Source organism: Uranotaenia lowii, chromosome 1 (genome assembly GCF_029784155.1).
Source record: "Uranotaenia lowii strain MFRU-FL chromosome 1, ASM2978415v1, whole genome shotgun sequence".
In the NCBI taxonomy this organism is placed as follows: domain Eukaryota; kingdom Metazoa; phylum Arthropoda; class Insecta; order Diptera; family Culicidae; genus Uranotaenia; species Uranotaenia lowii.
This window is the reverse complement of record NC_073691.1, coordinates 31877829-31896808: the sequence shown is the minus strand read 5'-3', so window position 1 is coordinate 31896808 and position 18980 is coordinate 31877829. Positions and strand designations below refer to the sequence as shown.

Here is an 18980-nt window from a genome sequence, read left to right as displayed (position 1 = left end):
AAATTACATCATGAATTTCGATTTAATTTCAAATTTCCCCGAAGATCTGAAGTAATTTTGACTTCTAAGAAGAAGCTTTAATATTATTCAAAAATGCCGGATCAAGCTCGGATTCATCCACAATATAAGCGAAACCAAACCAAAATCATAAATTAGGTTAACACAATTCATTATTTTTGAGTCGAATGGATTTTTTTTAATTGTTCTATCGAAACTTGTAAACATTTTTTGGAATTTTAAAATTAGATCTAAACGCCCCTGATGTGACTTGATAAATAAATTATTTTACATGTGTTTATTTTTCTTGCTTTCTTTCATTTTTTTATGACAAATACCAGGATTTTTGCAGAACTTTCCCGGATGTTACCCGATATTTTAGCTGAAAACTTTGAAATCTGATATCCATATTTTGCCAGTTTTTGTGTAGAAATGCTTGGGCCGGATAAGTTTTGAAAAAATTCTGGAAATTTTATGTGGTAAAAAAATTTATCACAAATTACGATCAGTTTTTTCTGTAACGTTTATTTAAAATAAATAATTTTTTAAACTTTCAGTTTGAATAAAATTTAAAATCAAGTATATTTGCTTGCAATTCTTAATCAAATTATTAAAAAAAACAAGTTTCATAAGCATCGTACCTCAGATCCTGATTTTGGTGATCATATTTTAATATTTTGAAATAACCAGGTAGATAGAGAGATAACCAGAATTGACAATGAGAGTTGTATTTTAGAATTGATAATAATAATACAATATTTCCGAATAACTTATTCAGTGAAATATTTCAGAATAATATTGAAGCATCATAGTTTAACATTCAGCATCAAATTTATTACAACTATTTTCGAACACCTATCTCAATTATTTTCTTTTACAAACGTACAGCTGCAAAATGAGAGTAATTAAAATTCTATTGTGAGTCTTTCGCTGATCTGAAGAAGCCTAGAAAAAAATACCAAACTAATAAATTTTCTCTTAATTTTCTTCTTCAACAACATTTGTATTATTTTCAATCAAATAACATTTCTTACAAGATATGCCTTGAAGAGCTCAAAAGCTGATAATTTTTAAACTTCCAGATTACATTAAAATTTCCTTTGTTTTGGCGACCTTTTCCTTTGAATTAAAAAATATCTATTCGCTTCGTGTAGGTTCGCCGAGTTCTGTTATGTTAAAGGATATCGAAGTAAGTATATTTAGAAAATAGGACCGCGCCTGCTTGGATCTGATTATAAATTATTCGGAATTCGAGTTTCATACTTCGATTTAGAATCTTATTTATGAGTCTCAATATGAATTTTAAATCTGATTCTGAATATAAGTGAAAAAAAGAATCCTTTCATATGTATATCGAAATAAAAGTCATTGAACTTCAGAAATTTCTACCAGTGGCTAGTTATGTTCTTTTCTTAGGTGTTTTTTTGGTATTTATAATATTATCTAAAAGGTTTTCACCGTCGGTTTTTCCCGATTGAGTCAGTTCATACGAGATGAAATAATAAAACTTACCGCTACCAGATTGTCCTTAACTTCGCCCGTCAGCAGATGCTTCTTCACATTCAGCATGATATCCTGAAAGTCGAGCGCCGAAATGAACCCGGACCCGGATGTATCCTTCATCCGGAACGCTTCCAGGGCGCACTCCTCATGAAAATCATGCAAAAACTGGGCAAACTCCACATAGCTGATCGCCCGCTGCCGATCCTTGCCGAAGTAGAGCTGTATGAAGGGACCGTCCAGTTTGAACGGAATTTTAGCGTGCAGATCTGTCTTTTTGAAAACATCGACAAACTCACTGTACGTCACCGACCCATTCCCATTGCGGTCGAACAGCTGGAAGGCGGTTTTGTACAGGGCATCCGGGGTACAGAGCATCCCCTCGAAGGCCTGAAACTCGGCGAACGATATCAGGCCATCCTTGCTGGTGTCCGCGATGCCGGCCAACAGTTTGACCGAATCCTGGAACGAGGAAAAATATTTTTTTAAACTCTCATTGAACATAAATTAGTAGCTAACATTAAAATAAAAACACTCGAAGCACGTGAATGCGGTATGACTAAGAAAGTGAGCACATCAAGCCTGAAAGCGCCGCCATACGCAAGGTCGCCGAAAGGTTATCGAACCCTTGTGTAGCCTTACCTCATTATAGGACTGGCCGAGAAATCCTCGCACGAAGTCATCACTGGTCATGTGCAGCTCCCCGTTCACATCCTGGGTGGCATATTTCTGGAAGATTTCCCGCAGCTTTTCCGTCGAGGCACGCTTCAAGTACGATGGACTCTGAAATGTGAAAAGTAAAACAAAAACAACTCGTTAGCCGGAAACCGATTTGGGTGATACGAAAATTTGAGAAAACAAATCAATCCAACCGTTTGAATATGTAACATTCTGCCGGCCGGCGTTGATTATCTAACTTTAATCGCTACGCAGCACGTAATTGTAACGTGTACTTTCGCTCCTGAAATGACTAATCCCAAAGAGTGACTGAAGACGATTACGACGCAGCGTAGACCAGCAAAACGAAAATCGAAATCAACTGACTTTACCGAATTTACGAATCGATTAGAAACAAGCAAGCGTTCTTATCGGAGTCAGCGTACCGCGTGTTTGTATGCTAGATTTGGCTGATTTAAGGTAAGTGTTCGAATTTTGAGCTTCTTTCTCGAAAATTCCACATACAGTGAGCGAAATAAGAATAGCACCACTATGTGTTTTGCTTGTAAAAATATGAATGATTGGAAATCACGAAAATTTTCTTCTGCAGTTTGTTCTGAATTGCTTAACGGATAAATCTAGCATAAGTTTACTTTTTTTGGATGTAGCAATTGGCGTTGAGGACCAAAAATGTGAAAAAAGGGTGCGAAATAAGAATAGCACCACTTGAGTTTTTCAACAAAAACAAGATTATTTTAAAAAATTTACTGTGTAAAAGAGATTAATAATGCTTCTACGAATAATTTAAACAGATAACTGCATTTTAAGGAGTTTTCTAGAATTCCAAAGATTTTCAAAGGTTTTAAAATGGGGTTTTAAGAGATGCTCTTCTAGCGTTAAGGTATTTGATATTTGAGCTATAATTCTTTATCAAACTACTTACTTTCTTCATTAAAATGACGTGAAATGATAAAACAAACATTCGGGATTTATTTTGAATCAGATAAAAATAGGTTGGAAATCAAAAACTTAGATTTTTTTTAAAAACCACACTTATTCCAGTTTCCAGTCATAGATGGCAGCACTATCTTGCAGTTAAAACCAAATTAAGTCTCAATATTGATTTTACAGGTTTATTGAGGCCCATATTCATCATTTTGAGGTACTTGCCCATCACAGCTTTGTGGAAATTCACGCTGCAGAAAGCTTTTCCGAATTTGCAAAAGAATCACCAGCACAAAAATGTACAACCGCCAAAATTCCTGCTCATCTCAACTTCCGATTCAATGGCAAATCATACTAATAATACTGCTAGCCGTCTGGTCCATCAAGCTCCATCGCAAAGCAAAACTTTATTCTGATAATCGGTACAAAAAATTCAATTTTAGAGACCTTGATGCAATTCTAATTTTTATTGATTTAGTGATCTTAAAATTTCCAAAGCGTTCACACGGTACCATGTATTTATTTCTTGACTAAAATCATCCAGCACACCCTAATTAATCCCGGATATTCGAAAATGAGCATGAATCTGGTCAAATTGCAAGATAGTGCTGCCATCTATGGTTTAAAACTAGAGAAATAGTGTTTGACTATTAAAAAACAATAGTATTTTTCAATTTCAACCTGTTTTTCTTGATTCAAACTCAGCCTCAAATCTATGTTTCATCATTTTGCATCATACTTATGAATGTTAATGAAGAAATCATGCAGTTTGATAAAGTTTTATAGCTCAAATATCAAATTCCTAAACGTTAGAGGAGCATCTCTGAAAACCCCATTTTAATACATTTGAAAACCTTTGGAATTCTAGAAAACTCCTTAAAAAGCAGTTATCCATTCAAATAATTCGTAGAAGCATTATTATTCACTTTTACACAGTAAGTTTTTAAAAATAATCTTGTTTTTGTTGAAAAACTCAAGTGGTGCTATTCTTATTTCGCACCCTTTTTTCACATTTTTGGTCCTCAACGCCAATTGCTACGTCCAAAAAAAGTAAACTTATGCTAGATTTATCCGTTAAGCAATTCAGAACAAACTGTAGAAGAAATTTCCGTGATTTCCAATCATTCATATTTTTACAAGAACAACACATAGTGGTGCTATTCTTATTTCGCTCACTGTATTAGCTTATGAAATATTTGGAGCTTGTACAAAAAAACTAAAATTGTTCCGTCTCTATATGGGTCAATCGGTCAAGATAACGACTATTTACGAGCATTCCGTTAAACTGAATGTGTTCTTCCTTACGTTGTGTATTTGCGGCTGTTCAAAATGGAATGCAAGTCAAAAACATCCGGGTTACAATTGATGCATTCTAAACTGAAAACAAGACTCTCTAAAGACAAACTTGTTATCTTGAAGCTAAGTTGGTATCGATTTCAAACTGAATTTAGACTCTATCGAAAGTGTTTTGTCCTCCTAAATCATTAATTTGATATTTTTGTGTGTAATTCACCCCAAACAAACATGTGATTACCTCGAGAAACTCTTCAAATTGACTCTAGCTAGACTGATTTGAGACTGCTTTGAAACTGGTTTTGAGTTGAACTGAGACTAAATCAAGCAAAAGTTCGGACTAACTTGAGCTGCTTGAGAATGTTTTAAAACTAACTTTAGACTCAAATTAACTTGATTTGACTGACTTGACTGATCTTAGAACTAGACAAACTTATTTGGAAGTGATTTCAGAATGACTTCAACCTGAAATTAGCTTGACTACAAGGTGCAGCCTGACTTGAAGATTAATTAAGACTGATCTGATACCAACTTTAAGTGGGAATTGGTTACAGAATGACAGACAGACTTAAGAATTTCGTACGAGATCAACTTTGAACTGGCTTGAACATGAAGCATCACTCATTAAAGATTGACTTTTAGAAATCCTTCCACAATTGATTTGGTTCTAACGGATTTAGGCGAGCATTGTAGTCAATTAGTTACTCATGCGGACCTCGATTCAGACCACCTTCCAGTAACTTTTTCTTTATCCCAAAGTCCCATTGAAAACCCTTTAAAATCAACTTTTAACTTTCAAAAAGCTGACTGGGAGCGATATAGGAATTTTATTAAACGTAATTTGGATGTAAACGTTCCACTTAATTCAAAAGAAGATATTGATTTGGCTGTAGAAAATTTGACAACTTCAATAGTCAATGCTAAAGCCGCTTCAATACCTAAAGTTAAACATAAATTTAATCAACCTTTGATCGATGATGATCTTCAGTTTTTGATACGACTGAAAAACATTCGTCGACGCCAATATCAACGTACTAGGGATCCTTATTTGAAATTTATTTATTGCGACCTTCAAAAAGAGATCAAACGTCGTTTAAATTTCATCCGTAATGAAAATTTTGCTAAAGCAGTAGAGGACATAAAACCCTACTCAAAGCCATTTTGGAAATTAACTAAAATTCTGAAAAAGCCCCAGAAGCCAATTCCTACTTTGAAAGATGGGGATAAACTTCTTTTAACTAATGCAGAAAAAGCTCGAAAATTAGCCCAACAATTTGAGTCTGCTCATGATTTTAATTTAAACGTTGTAAGTCCAATTGATGCTCAAATTTCCCTTGAATTTGATGATATTCTTTCTAAACAAAATGTATTTGAAAGTTCTTGTGAGACAAATATTGATGAACTTAAATTGATTTTCAAAAAATTTAAAAATATGAAAGCTCCAGGGGAAGATGGGATTTTCTATATTCTTATTAAAAAGTTGCCTGAAAGCACTTTAAATTTTTTAGTTAAAATCTTTAATAAATGTTTTCACTTGGCTTATTTTCCCAATAAATGGAAAAATGCCAAAGTAACTCCAATTTTAAAACCTGGAAAAAGTGCTTCAGAGCCTTCAAGTTATCGACCAATTAGTTTGCTTCCATCTTTAAGTAAACTATTTGAGAGAGTTATTTTGACTAGAATGATGATTCACATTATTCAGAATTCTATTTTCCCTGATGAACAATTTGGTTTTCGTCATGGGCATTCTACTACACATCAACTTTTGAGTGTAACTAATATGATTAACGCTAGCAAATCTGAAGGTTATTCAACTGGTGTTGCTCTTCTAGATATTGAAAAAGCTTTTGACAGTGTTTGGCACAAAGGTTTAGTAGCAAAATTAGCTCGATTTGATTTTCCTGTATATCTCACCAAAATTATTCAAAATTATTTGACTAGCCGAACCTTACAAGTAAGCTATCAAAATTCATGCTCTGAAAGGACACCCATTAGAGCTGGTGTCCCTCAGGGCAGTATACTTGGACCAATCTTATACAATATTTTTACTTCTGATCTTCCTGATGTACCAGAAGGAAAAGGTAGAAGATTATTTGCTGATGACACTTTGCTTTCAGCCAAAGGTCGGAATTTACGGGTGGTACGCAGTAGATTGCAACAAAATTTAAATTCCTTTTTGAATTACTTGAAAATGTGGAAAATTTCTCCTAACGCTTCCAAAACTCAACTTATTTTATTTCCCCATAAGCCAAGAGCTAAATTTTTAAAACCTAATGAAAATCATTCCATAACTTTTAATGGGGTTTCATTAGAATGGTCTGATCACGTGAAGTACTTGGAACTCACACTTGATCGGAACCTTACTTTTAAAAATCACATTGAAGATATTCAATCTAAATGTAATAAATACACTAAATCTCTTTATTCTCTCATCAACAGGAAATCCCGACTGTGCCTGAAGAATAAGATGCTTATTTATAAGCAAGTCTTCCGACCAGCGATAATGTATGCAGTTCCGATTTGGTCTAGCTGCTGCGCGACGAGGAAGAAAGCCATCCAGAGGATTCAGAACAAGGTTCTGAAAATGATTTTGCGGCTTCCACCTTGGCACAGCACCAAAGATCTTTATCGGATTGCGGGCATTGAATCGATCGAAGAGATGGCCAACAAAATCATCTCCAACTTCAGAGGCAAATCGATGCAGTCTTCCATCGCAGAGATTCGTTCTCTCTACAATTAGTTTAGTTTTAGGATAGTTTTAGTTTTTAGTTATAAGTTTAAAATATTTTTGACATTACAGGATGTTCTCCTCCAAGAAATTCTTGATTGTGCTCAGCAAATTTAAGTTGAATAAATAAACTTGAGTGATTAGTAAACTATAGGGCTCTGGACAGTTCATTATTGAACTGAACACCTAATTTAATGAAATAATGTAATATAAATGTAATGATGAATTGATACAAATAAAGACATATTTAAAAAAAAAAAAAGATTGACTTGATGTAGATTTATTTACCATAAACAAACTAAACTGAGATTGTCTGTAAAAGGACTAAACAGATGTCCAAATGCGGGAAATTCAACATGCTTTGTCTCGGCAAGCACTGGACCAACCTCAACAGTCTTTTTGTTGGTTTCGAATTTCGAATCTATTTATCTTGAATTATTCTTCTTTAAAAATTTCAATCAGGGGGAAAATGAAAACAAGAAATCTCATATTTGGTCCTCAATGTGTTAAGACTAGATTGAAACTTGCCCTTAAATTTTCTTATGGATGAGTTTAAGCCTGACTTGAGACTTGGAAGCTTATTTCCGATTGACTGAATTGAAATCAATTGAAATAGTCTCAGCACAGTCATAACGGTTAAATCCAAATTTAATTCAAAATCTCCTATTTTGTTTTTATGTATTTTTGGGGATTTTCCCCTGCAACGATGATTCTTCCTTAAAATAACCAAATCCTAAATCTACTCCTGACTTTGATCCGAAACCAGTTGGTAGATCCTGGATACAGGGTTATAATCTCAAATCAAGGATTTTGGATAAGTGTTCCCAAGATGTTGGATCACAAGTCTGATGCTGATTCTGGACTCTGATCGCGGTTTCTAATGCTCATTCTGGATCCTGATCCCGATCCTGAGTCTGGATTATAAATCCAGATATAAGATGATGATGTTTTCGGATCCTTATCTCTGGTTTTGAATACTCTATCTTGAGCACGGTTTTTGAGCCAGATTTTAAATCTAAAATCTTGATCCGGCATTATTATACTCGATCCTGATCCTGGAATCTGATCTTGGATCCAGAATCCCGAACTCCGATTTCGGAATCTTGCTGATCCTGGATCCTGAAATTGAATAGTGATCCCGGATAATGTTAGATTTGAACTTATCGCCACAAATGTTTACTCCCAGATTTTATCGACATTTTCGGCGAGTTTTAATATGGAAAAAATAAAATTTACCGGTTGTCAAGGCGGATAATGAACACTTTATCTCGATTTTGAATCCTAGGTCCTGAATCTGATTTCCACACTCTATCCTAAGCTTTGATGTCGGATTCTGATCCTAAACCATGATCCTGGATTCAGAACTCGAATGCTGATTCTGATCCATGATCCTGGATTCTTAATTCTGATCCTGATGCCAGATTCTGAATTCTTCATTCTGACCCTGATCCCAGTTTCTAAATATGTACTTTGTTTTTAGTCTGAATCCTTGTGTGGATACGAGATGAAGAATGCTTAGAATGATGAATCCTTGACTAGAGATGAGATGAAGAATGTTCAAATTAAAAATAAAAGTTATTAACCCTTTATTTCATGATTTTTCCTTAAAAATCATTTTTAACAGTTGGAAATAATAAGTACATCAAGAAAAAAAAATCAAATAAACTACGATTTTTCACTTTTTTTAAACATTAATTGTTGCAAATTTGTTACTTTATGAAACGAAGGGTTAAAATAAATTAAACGAAAATGTGGCAACACTGAAAAAGAAGCTTTAAAGTGATTCTATCTCTAAAAATGAAGAGATGTGATGAATAATATGTGGAAAATAAATCAATCATTAAAAAATAAATAAAATGATAATTGAATTCGGCATCACTGAAAATGAATTAAATTAAAATAATTGTCTATGGCAACGTTTGTAATTTTGGTAACACTAGGAAAAACAAACAAAACAAAGTCAGTAATCTATCTATTCTTGAGAGATACGAATGTGCTTGAGTGAATCTCTGAACTGAGATTCGTAAGAATCATTAAATCACGACAATAACGGCGTAGTTGGTTGAGTAAGCACAGAAAACGCAGATTATCAAGGCTGTGTTACGAAAGAGAGCGCAGATTTCTAAGGCTGCTGCTACAAAGAAAAGTTTCTGATGCGGCACTCGAAAAAAAACGGATTCACGGAGAAAAAAGTATAGTATTTCCAACAATAATCCACTTATATTCAATAATATATCTAATTGATTCTCGACCAATTATAATTATCAAAATTTAAACATTAAATATAACTAACAATCTGATTGATTTCGTACATTCAACAATATATTTAATACATTCAACTATGGTTGTATGATTGATTTTGTGCATTCAACTATAAATATAAAAGATTCAACTATAATGTATGATTAATGTCATACATTCTACAACAATTATTGTAGATTCAACTATAAAAATAATATGATTGATTTGATTGTAAATATGATAGATTCAATTATAATAATATGATTGATTCAATTGTAAATACGGTAGATTCAACTATGATAATATGGTTTAATTAATTATAAATATGATGGATTTAATTATATTTTTATGGTGGCTTTAATGAGGTCAACTATAAATATTGTAAATTTAAATTCTGTTCATATCGAAAGTTATCATATCTTATGATGTTTAATTTTCTTTTAATTTATTATTTCTGTTTTTTTTTTCAGTTCTTATAAGCCGCCGTGATGCTGGAAAAGCTAACCGAAAATCCCGATATCCATGTACTGGTTCCGCCGCTGTTTTCTTTTTGCATCTTGATGCATGGTTGCCCACCAATATGTGCGTCTTAACTAATCGGTCCCGGAAGACGTCATTGGAAATCGGTGCTTCTGCACCTGGCGAAGATTGATCTTGTGTGATCTTGTGGGGGGAAGATTCATTCAATATCATGACATCAATCTATCATTTGCTTAACCAAACTTCCTGACTTACAAAGTGGCATCCCCTGCCATGATCACGTAAAGGAACGACGAGATCCACGTTGATTTCTCGGGCAGCCAGAGTAGGTGTACGTTTCCCAATTTCAGGAACTGGTGGAGGAAAAAGGTTCTCCACCGCCGGAGAGCGCTTGCGCTTTGCCACCGATGTCAGGAACTGCCAGCAGAGTCCTCAAAATAGCACCACGACCGCTGCAGGGAACGCGTACTGGTCTCACATTTCCTTTTTTTTTGCTGATGAACACGTATGAACACTATAGTATTCAAGTATCACCAAATCAATCATGAAAATATAGTTGAATTTACTATATAAGTTCAATACCTAGAATCAATCATACATTTGTAGTTGAATCTGTCATATTTACGGTTGAATCAATTATGCCACTACAGTTGAATATAGCATATTTATAGTTAAATTTTAGAGGTCAACCAGAAATGTACAATTGAATCTATTATATTTTAAGTCAATACCTAAAATGAATCAAAAAATTTTAGTTGAATTTATCATAATTACAGTTTAATCAATAATACCATTACAATTGAATCTTTCATATTATGTGTATAGCACCAAACCGAATAGCAATAGTAGGACTAGCGACGCTTTTTTACTAGCGGGATCTCTGTCATTCGCAGGTTTGTTTTTCTTTTTTCAGTCCAGTAGGCGATTTTGATGTAGTAGGGGAGATGAGGGCATAACGAGCACCCAGGGCATAATGAGCACTCCTTTTTTCTACATAAGTACGTATTTTATTAAACATGTTTTCATAAGGACTTGTTTCGTACTACCCATAGTATTAATTTTTCACCAAAAAAGAAATATCCTTTTCATCTTTACAGAAATATTAAATAATAACCAGCTAAGTTCTCAAGTGACGAAAATATTATAATTTTTGAGCACCACCAAATAAGCTTTTATGACCTTTAAATCATCTTGATCTGAAATGTACGCACTGCAACATGATCTACACATTGTTTCTCAATTTTCAACATCATAAAATTTTTGATTTTTCACTTTAATCAATTTTAAAACGCTTTCTTACTTTAATTTGTTCACTAGAGGCGAACAGAGCACTTTCAATGAAGGCATAATGAGCATTTTCTGCCGGGGAATCTAGCAGCGAATTCAACTCGATGAAGTCAACTGAATAATAGAGCTACAGCTTGGCATGATTCGTCTGTCGATTTGGCCTATTGGTAAGGTGTCGGAGAGGTAATCAGTAGACTCGAGCTCGATTCCTGTTCGAGGGGATTTTTTTGCACATACCATTCATGATTGATTTTTTTTATTGTTACGTTATACGGCTAATAGCATCAAAGCATCATCCGTCAAACAAAACACCAGTAACATAATGTATGAGCATGTGTTAATTCTTTAAATTCTACAAACAGACCTAGATTATTTTGTTATTGCTTTGTTTGATGAATCTACGCCTCACCGTTCAGTGCAATCATGATCATGAATGATAAATGAAAAAAAATCACCTCGACCAGGAATCGAACTCGAGCCTACTGATAACCTCTCCGACATCCAACCAATAGGCCAAATCGTCAGACGATACAAGTCAAGCTGTAGCTCTATTAGTCAGTTGACTACATCGAGTCGCATTTGCTGCTAGAATCCCCGACAGAAAACGCTCATTATGCCTTCATTAATGGTGCTCATACTGCCTCGGGGGGTTTCTCATTATGCCTCTACAGAGACTGGTTTTCAGCTATCGGCAAAAATTTTTAAAATGCATTTTTAAACGTTTTTATCTACTTTTTCAAGTTTCATCCAATTAGGCAACAGACTATTTGAGTTTTTGAACACGAAACAATGATGTAATTCACATATTACAGCTGTTCTCTATGGTTAAATAAGCGTTTTCCTTAAGGTGGCCATTATGCCCCCATCTCCCCTAGGTACTCGAACATTGTTTATGTTATTTACTGTACATTTTCCTTAGGCCATCAATTGCATGCTTCAAGTCTCCAAGGAAACTCGCGCTGCGTCGTTATTATTTTCAACGTCGCGACGTATGTAACATGTCGCTAGTAGGCACAGCTGCTATGATAATTAGCACTCATATTTTGGATTTTTTCTGCATGTATAATATTTATAGTTAAATGTGAGAGGTCAACCCGGAATGTATAGTTGAATCTATTATATTCATAGTAGAATGCCTCAAATCAATCATACAAATGTAGTTGAATCTAACATAGTAACAATTGGATCAATTATTGCTGCTGATTGTTTATTTCGATTTGGCCTTCCAGTGGAAAGAGACGGATTAACTGCTACTATTGTTTGTTGGTATTGATTTGGCCTTCCGGTGGAAAAGACGGAATTAGCTTAGGAAGCGCAGATTTTTAAGACTGTGCTGCTGATTGTACGTTTTGATTTTAAGGCAGCTTCTGTTGATTATTTGTTTTGATTTGGCCTTCCGGGGGAAAAAGACGGATTGGCTTAGGAAGCGCAGATTTTCAAGGCTACTTCTACGAAAAAAGCGCAAATTTGAAAGGCTGCTGCTTTGTTTGTTTTGGAATGATTCTAACTCCGAAATTGAAATTCAGCTCGTTTAAAAACTTCAAATTGAACGAAGTTTGAACTTTAAAAGAAAGTTCAAGTAAAGTATAGAATAATCAGAAAACCAAATTGAAAAACAATCGGTTTTGAAAATGCCTTTTCAAAATATAAATTTTAATTAAAGATTAGAGGTGGGAAGGAATGTGAAGATGAGAGGAAGAATGTTCAGAATAAAAATTTATAAAAATAAATTAAACAAATATGTGGCAACACTGAAAAAGAATCTTCAAAGTGATTCTATCTAGGAGTTTTTGTGATTTCGAAGGACCTTGAAATGAGTTTCGTTGGATTTTTTTTATGGTTTCGTCGATTTCGTGATCATTTCTTCAAATAAAAATAACAAATTCTATTCATATTTTCATACATTTAATCATATCTCTACAAAGAGCAGAATCAGGAAACGACCTAAAGTTAGAATTGTTGCAAAAGCATCTGATTTGAATATGAAGAAGTGGAGCTCACTCCGTTGCTTAGATAAACCAGCTGAAAGCTGAAAATCTCTGTAATAAATATATTTAAAAAATACTCCGTTGCTTGATAACAGACGTCTTTTAATTAGAATGTCTTTTTTAAAGTAACAATTTTCGTGCCGCGAAATTTGTTCGAGAACTTCCATTTGTCTTCCTATAGTTTTGCAGTAAGACGTAATTCTACGGCAAAATATGTCTTGGTTTTGATTTATTTTTAGGTTTTGAGGTTTCGTAAAATTTATAGAACTCTCGGAGGTCGTTTGAACAGAAAAGAATTGGAACTATGATTTGGTGCTCGCAGACAAAACAAATATTTAATACGTTCCAGAAGAAAGAATGAAATAAATACAAAATCATTCCTAAGTTTCAGAATTAATTTTTTTTTTTCATTCTGATGAATTATATGTCTCTGTTAAAAAAAAAAGATTTCTTTCAGACAGAAAATTTGTAAGGTAATTTAACCGGAAATTGTACACCATTGTGCGGTATATTCGGAAAAAATGAGCTAGCCCTGTTCATTGCTTTCAATAAACACAAGCGTTAAGGTGGATTGATCAAGCTGCTCCGAAAACTGAATAAAAACACAATTATGTGCCAGCCCGTTTTTCGTCACATCAACAGCTGTTAGTTCGAAATGCAGCTCGGTATTCAAATACCGACAAAAAAAACCTACTCCTCTAAACCGATACGCAAACAAACTGTTTAGTGCGATCGCGCGTAAATTTCTCGCGTCAATAAGTGTAAGTATAAACAAATTTAAATTTGTGAAACGCTTCCCCACTTCCTTTTCACGTTGCTTTGAGCACCTTCCTCTGCTTGGTGTGTGAGAATTTTTATACTTTCATTCATTCATCCGGACCACCACATCAATCAGTCAGTCAGTCTGAGTCAGTCCAATTGCGCGGGATACCTTCTTACCATTCTCTTATAAATTGCCATCCGAAATTCGCGACGATGGAAAGTGCTTTTTCTGTCAACGCAACGGATCACGCTTGTAGCTTGTGACAGATGATTTTTTTTTTTTTTTTTTTTGGTTCTGTGACCTGCGAATGAGGGAAGCGCGTGGTTTTTTTTTTGCCTTCTATATATTTAGAATGCCATCACGCGAAACACGAGGCGAGAGAGAAATTTTTGTCTATATTTTTTTCAGTGATTATATCTTTTCTCTTGTTTGTATGTTGGTGTGCCAACATGGTACATGATAAGAATTTTTTTTTTGGTTCCACGGAACAATTTTCTCTGTGGTGATTTTGTTTTGGGAAAGTTCAATTGATAGGTGAGAACTTCTTCAAAAGATTTTTTTCTTTCCGATGAAACCAAAAGTTTTTGAATGTCATTAAATCGAGCTATGTTTAATTCTGTTTGGCTTCATTTGGGAAATGGTGACATTCAACAGAAGTTAATTTTTTATATGACAAACTTCTCCATATTGACATTCTGAGTCGAAATCCTGGTCTTACTTCCTATATTGTTGATTTCGTCATATCAATTAAAAATGGTGAATCTATGAAAGAGAGGTCATCAAAAACTCTCACCGTAAGCAACAATTAGAAGATGACTGATTGGATTGATTGGAAACAGAAATTGAACTTGAATGAGTGAGACCTTTACGTGATGATATTTTTAATCCAGTTATGGAATGTCCATATCCATATCGGATGCACAAGTCCTAATCCAATAATCTCAGACATATTTCAAAGCAAAACAATAATACCTATATTGTTACATCAGAGGTGGAGTTGAGGTAGGCAATAACTTTACTCTCTCAAAGAATTGAGAACAGAATGAAAGAATTAATTTAATTTTATTATGTCCACATATGCCTTTTCCAGTAAGGAGAGGTTTTTTGGTTAGCAATTAAATCAGGAAACAAATAAAGTCGAAAGGGTTATGTCAATCGTAGGACAACTGTGTAACTCATGGTCGAATTTAGAGGAAGGGGATGTTCCTCTGAAAAAATCATGTCAAACAAGAGCAAACCAGGGGTGAAATTATGAATCCTATTCGATTCGAGTTACCGGTTTCGAGTTTAACTCGAATCGAATTAAAATCAGTATTACGAATCTCGTTCGAGTTCTAAATTTTAAAGTACTAGATTTCGAGTAAATCGGGTAATAGATCATCGCGAAACGTTCCATTCGAATCGAGATCGGTAATGCCAAAGTTGGTCGAATCGAACGAAACTCGATTGTTTCGAGTTCCATAATCCCGCCCCAGATCATTTTTACAGTTAAATAAGGAACGTTTACAATTTACATAATTGTTCTAATATTTTCATAATCTTAAGTAAGCTTATCAAATTGCCCGATTTTATCCTGATTTGCCCAGATATACAATTTTTTTTTTTTTTTTTGGAAAAGTCCAGTCCGGCCTGGTTGCCCGGATTTCAATGAAAAATGCCTGGATTTTGCCCAGATTTATTTACTTTATATAGCAAATCAAACAAAAAAAACCATACGTTTTATAATTTTTTTTTATGTTCGTCCAAAGTGAAATTTGAGCAAGTTTATAAAAATTAACATGAAAATTTTTTTGAATGCCTAAAATACAATTTAAAATAAACTGATAAGTTTTTGATGGAAAAAAAAAAATGGGCAAGTTTTTTCTTCTTGATTTTTATAGAGTAATTCCTGGATTTAGACAAAATTCGCCCGGATATTGCCCGGATTTTTGGTCGAAATTATTGAACGCAAATGCCAGATTTTGCCAAATTTTAAATAAAATAACCCGGATTTGCCCGACCCGGACACGTGCTGAAGAAATTATGGCAACCTTAAATTAGAACCCATATCAATCTTGATGTTAAAGTTTATCATTTTGAAAAGTATACGTTTAAAAAATTATTAAATTTTATAAAAATTACAAAAATTTGTGATTTTTGACAAAAAATGACAATAAAATCTGTAATTTTACAAGAATTTTCGCAATTCTTCGTGACAGAATCTGTGTCACAGACCACAAAATTTCAAAGTTTCTCACAGACAATTTACAATTTTTTTTTAATTTTGAACATTTTTTCAAAATTCAAAATTTTATGTTACTCCTGACTTTGAATTTCTGACCCAAATTCATGAAAAATGTTATGACCTTGGTAGTGTTAATCGATTTTAATCAAGTGAATTTAATTTCTGGTTCCAAGTCACAAAATTGTAGACTTATTTGTCAAAATCACAAAATTATTTTTCGACAATTTCATGGCAGCCAAAAAGCCATATTGAATTTCAAAAATCAACCATAAACATTTTTTTGGTGGTCCAGGAAACTGACCTGCTCAAAATTTGTGCTTAATGAGATTTGACGCTCAAAATTTTGATTTTTTTTTATTCTCAAAAGTCACCGAAAAAAATCGGTAAAAATCTAAAAATGCATGAAACATCGAGATAAATTTCGAAAATAAAAAGATTTGCCGAAAACCGAAACTTTGATGGAATGTTCAAGAATAAGCTTGTAAAATAAAACACAGTTCGCTCCAAATCACATTTTATCCCTTCGCTTGTTAATATGGCGTCTCAAAATTAATTTATCACTCATATGGTTTATAAGTCTTCTAATATCCATCCACCATAAAAGAAATTCGAACACAAAAGACAATGAAAACACATTAGAAAACTTTCTCACACGATGATCCGTAAAAATTCTTCAAAAACACAGAATCACCAAATAGAAATATAAATTGACTAAAAAGAAAATATTTTGAAAACAAATATTGCAAAAATAAAATAATGATTATTACAACAGATAAGACACAATTAAAAAAAGGGATTAACATGATTAAAATAACAAAAATGAAAAACCTAGCGAAAATAACATAAATTGCAAAAATATAATCATGAAAATAATAATAAAATGACAAAACATAAGAAAAATCACACAAAAATAAAAAAATGTATAAAAACTATCAAAAATTACAAACATTACAAAAAATTCAAAAACAACTGAAAAAACAAACATTTGTCATTCTGTAATTTTGATTTATTTCATAGCTGGTTTCTGAATTTTTCATTTTTTTTGTAATGTTTATAACTTTGTCATTTTTGTTATAGTATTATTATTATTTTTGTCATTTCCGTCAGAATTGTCTTTTTTTTGTCTTACTTGTTTTTTTTGTCATTTGGGTAGTTTTATAGAAAAATATTTGTGATTTGTCATTTAAATTATTTTGAATTATATTTCGAAGCTATTTAATGATTTTTAGGACAACCCTGGTGGAAAAATAATGATCCACCAATAATGCAAAAGTGAAATAATAATAATTACAACAAAAAAGACAGATTTTAAAAAATGAATAAAATTACAAAGATGAAAAACCTAGCGAAAACAATTAAAATTTAAAAAATATATATTCATGAAAATAATATAAAAAAATGAACAAAAACTACCAAAAATTACAAACATTACAAAAATTGCAAAAACAACTGAAATGACAAACTTTTGTAATTCTCTAATTTTGGTTTATTTCATACCAGGATTCCAAATTTTTCATTTTTTTTGTAATGTTTGTAATTTTGTCATTTTTGTAATAGTTCCGTCATATTTGTTTTTTTTTGTTTTTTGTCTTATTATTTGTCTTTTGGGTAGTTTTATAGAAAAGTCTGTGTGATTTGTCATTTCAATTATTTTGAATTCTATTTTGGAGTTTTTAAATTATTTTTAGGACAACCTTAGTGGAAAATTAAAGACTGACCAATATTGCAAAAGTGAAATAATGGTAAATACAACAGAAAAGACATAATTTTAAAAAAAATTGATTAAAATTACAAGAAGAAAAAGCGAAAATAACAAAAATTTAAAAAATATAATCTTGAAAATAATATTTAATATCACAAAAATTAGAAAAATCACAAATTTTTTGAAAAAATTACCAAAAACTACAAAAACAACTGAAATGACAAACTTTTGTCATTCTGTAATTTTGGTTTATTATATATCTGGTTTCTAAATTTTTCGTTTTTTTATGTTTGTAATTTTGTCATTTTTGTTATAGTATTTTTGTAATTTTAGTCATTTCCGTCATAATTTTTATTTGTTTTTGTTTTATTTGTTATTTTTGCAATTTGGGTATCGTTTTATACAAACATCTGTGTAATTTGTAATTTTATTTTCTTGAATTGTATTTTGGAGCTTTTTAATGATTTTCAGTACAACCCTAGTGGAAAACCAATGATCCAACAATATTGCAGATCAAACAATTTGCAGAGGTAAAAAAATGATAATTACAACAGACAGAATAAAAAAAAAGAGAAACAAGATATTAAAGTTACAAAAATGGAAAACCAAGCGAAAATAAAAATTTTAAAAATTAAAATCATGAAAATAATATTAAAAATTAGAAAAAATCACAAAAATGTTGAAAAAATTAAAAAGCTGCCAAAAATTTCAAACATTTCAAAAATTACAAAAACAACTGAAATGGCAAACTTTTGTCATTTTGTAATTTTTAATTTATTTTTCATGTGGTTTCTAAGTTTTTGTTTATTTTTCTGTAATGTTATGTTTGTAATTTTGTCATTAAAGTATTTTTGAATTTTCAACCATTTCCGTCAGAATTGTCTTTTTTTGTTTTTTTTTGTCTTATTTGATATTTTTGTCATTTGGGTAGTTTTATAGAAAAATCTGTGTGATTTGTCATTTTAAGTATTTTTAATTCTATTTTTGAGCTTTTTAATTATTTTTAGGACAACCCTAGTGGAAAACTAATGATCTACCAATATTGCAGATCCACCAATATTGCAAAAGTAAAATAATAATGATTACAACAGAAAAGACAGAATTTAAAAAAATGATTGAAATTACAAAGATGAAAAACCTAGCGAAAATTTCAAAAAAAAATTTAAAAAACTATA

The 18980-nt window shown here is 32.4% G+C and overlaps 1 protein-coding gene across 6 annotated transcripts in view; it reads right to left on the bottom strand.

Moving 5' to 3' along the window:
* The window catches only part of LOC129755749 (calcium-binding mitochondrial carrier protein Aralar1), a 50208-nt gene that overhangs the window by 11546 nt on the left and 19682 nt on the right, over positions 1–18980 (bottom strand). For 5 of the 6 annotated variants that reach the window (XM_055752406.1, XM_055752414.1, XM_055752381.1 and 2 more), the window contains 2 exons: positions 2140–2280; positions 1510–1959 (listed from right to left, as the gene is read on the bottom strand). In XM_055752406.1, coding sequence (XP_055608381.1) covers positions 1510–1959; positions 2140–2190 — 501 coding nt within the window. In that variant the 5' untranslated portion in view covers positions 2191–2280. Of the gene's footprint in view, positions 1–1509; positions 1960–2139; positions 2281–2369; positions 2508–18980 lie in introns of those variants that run through there. The other variant, XM_055752398.1, reaches the window with a different exon arrangement.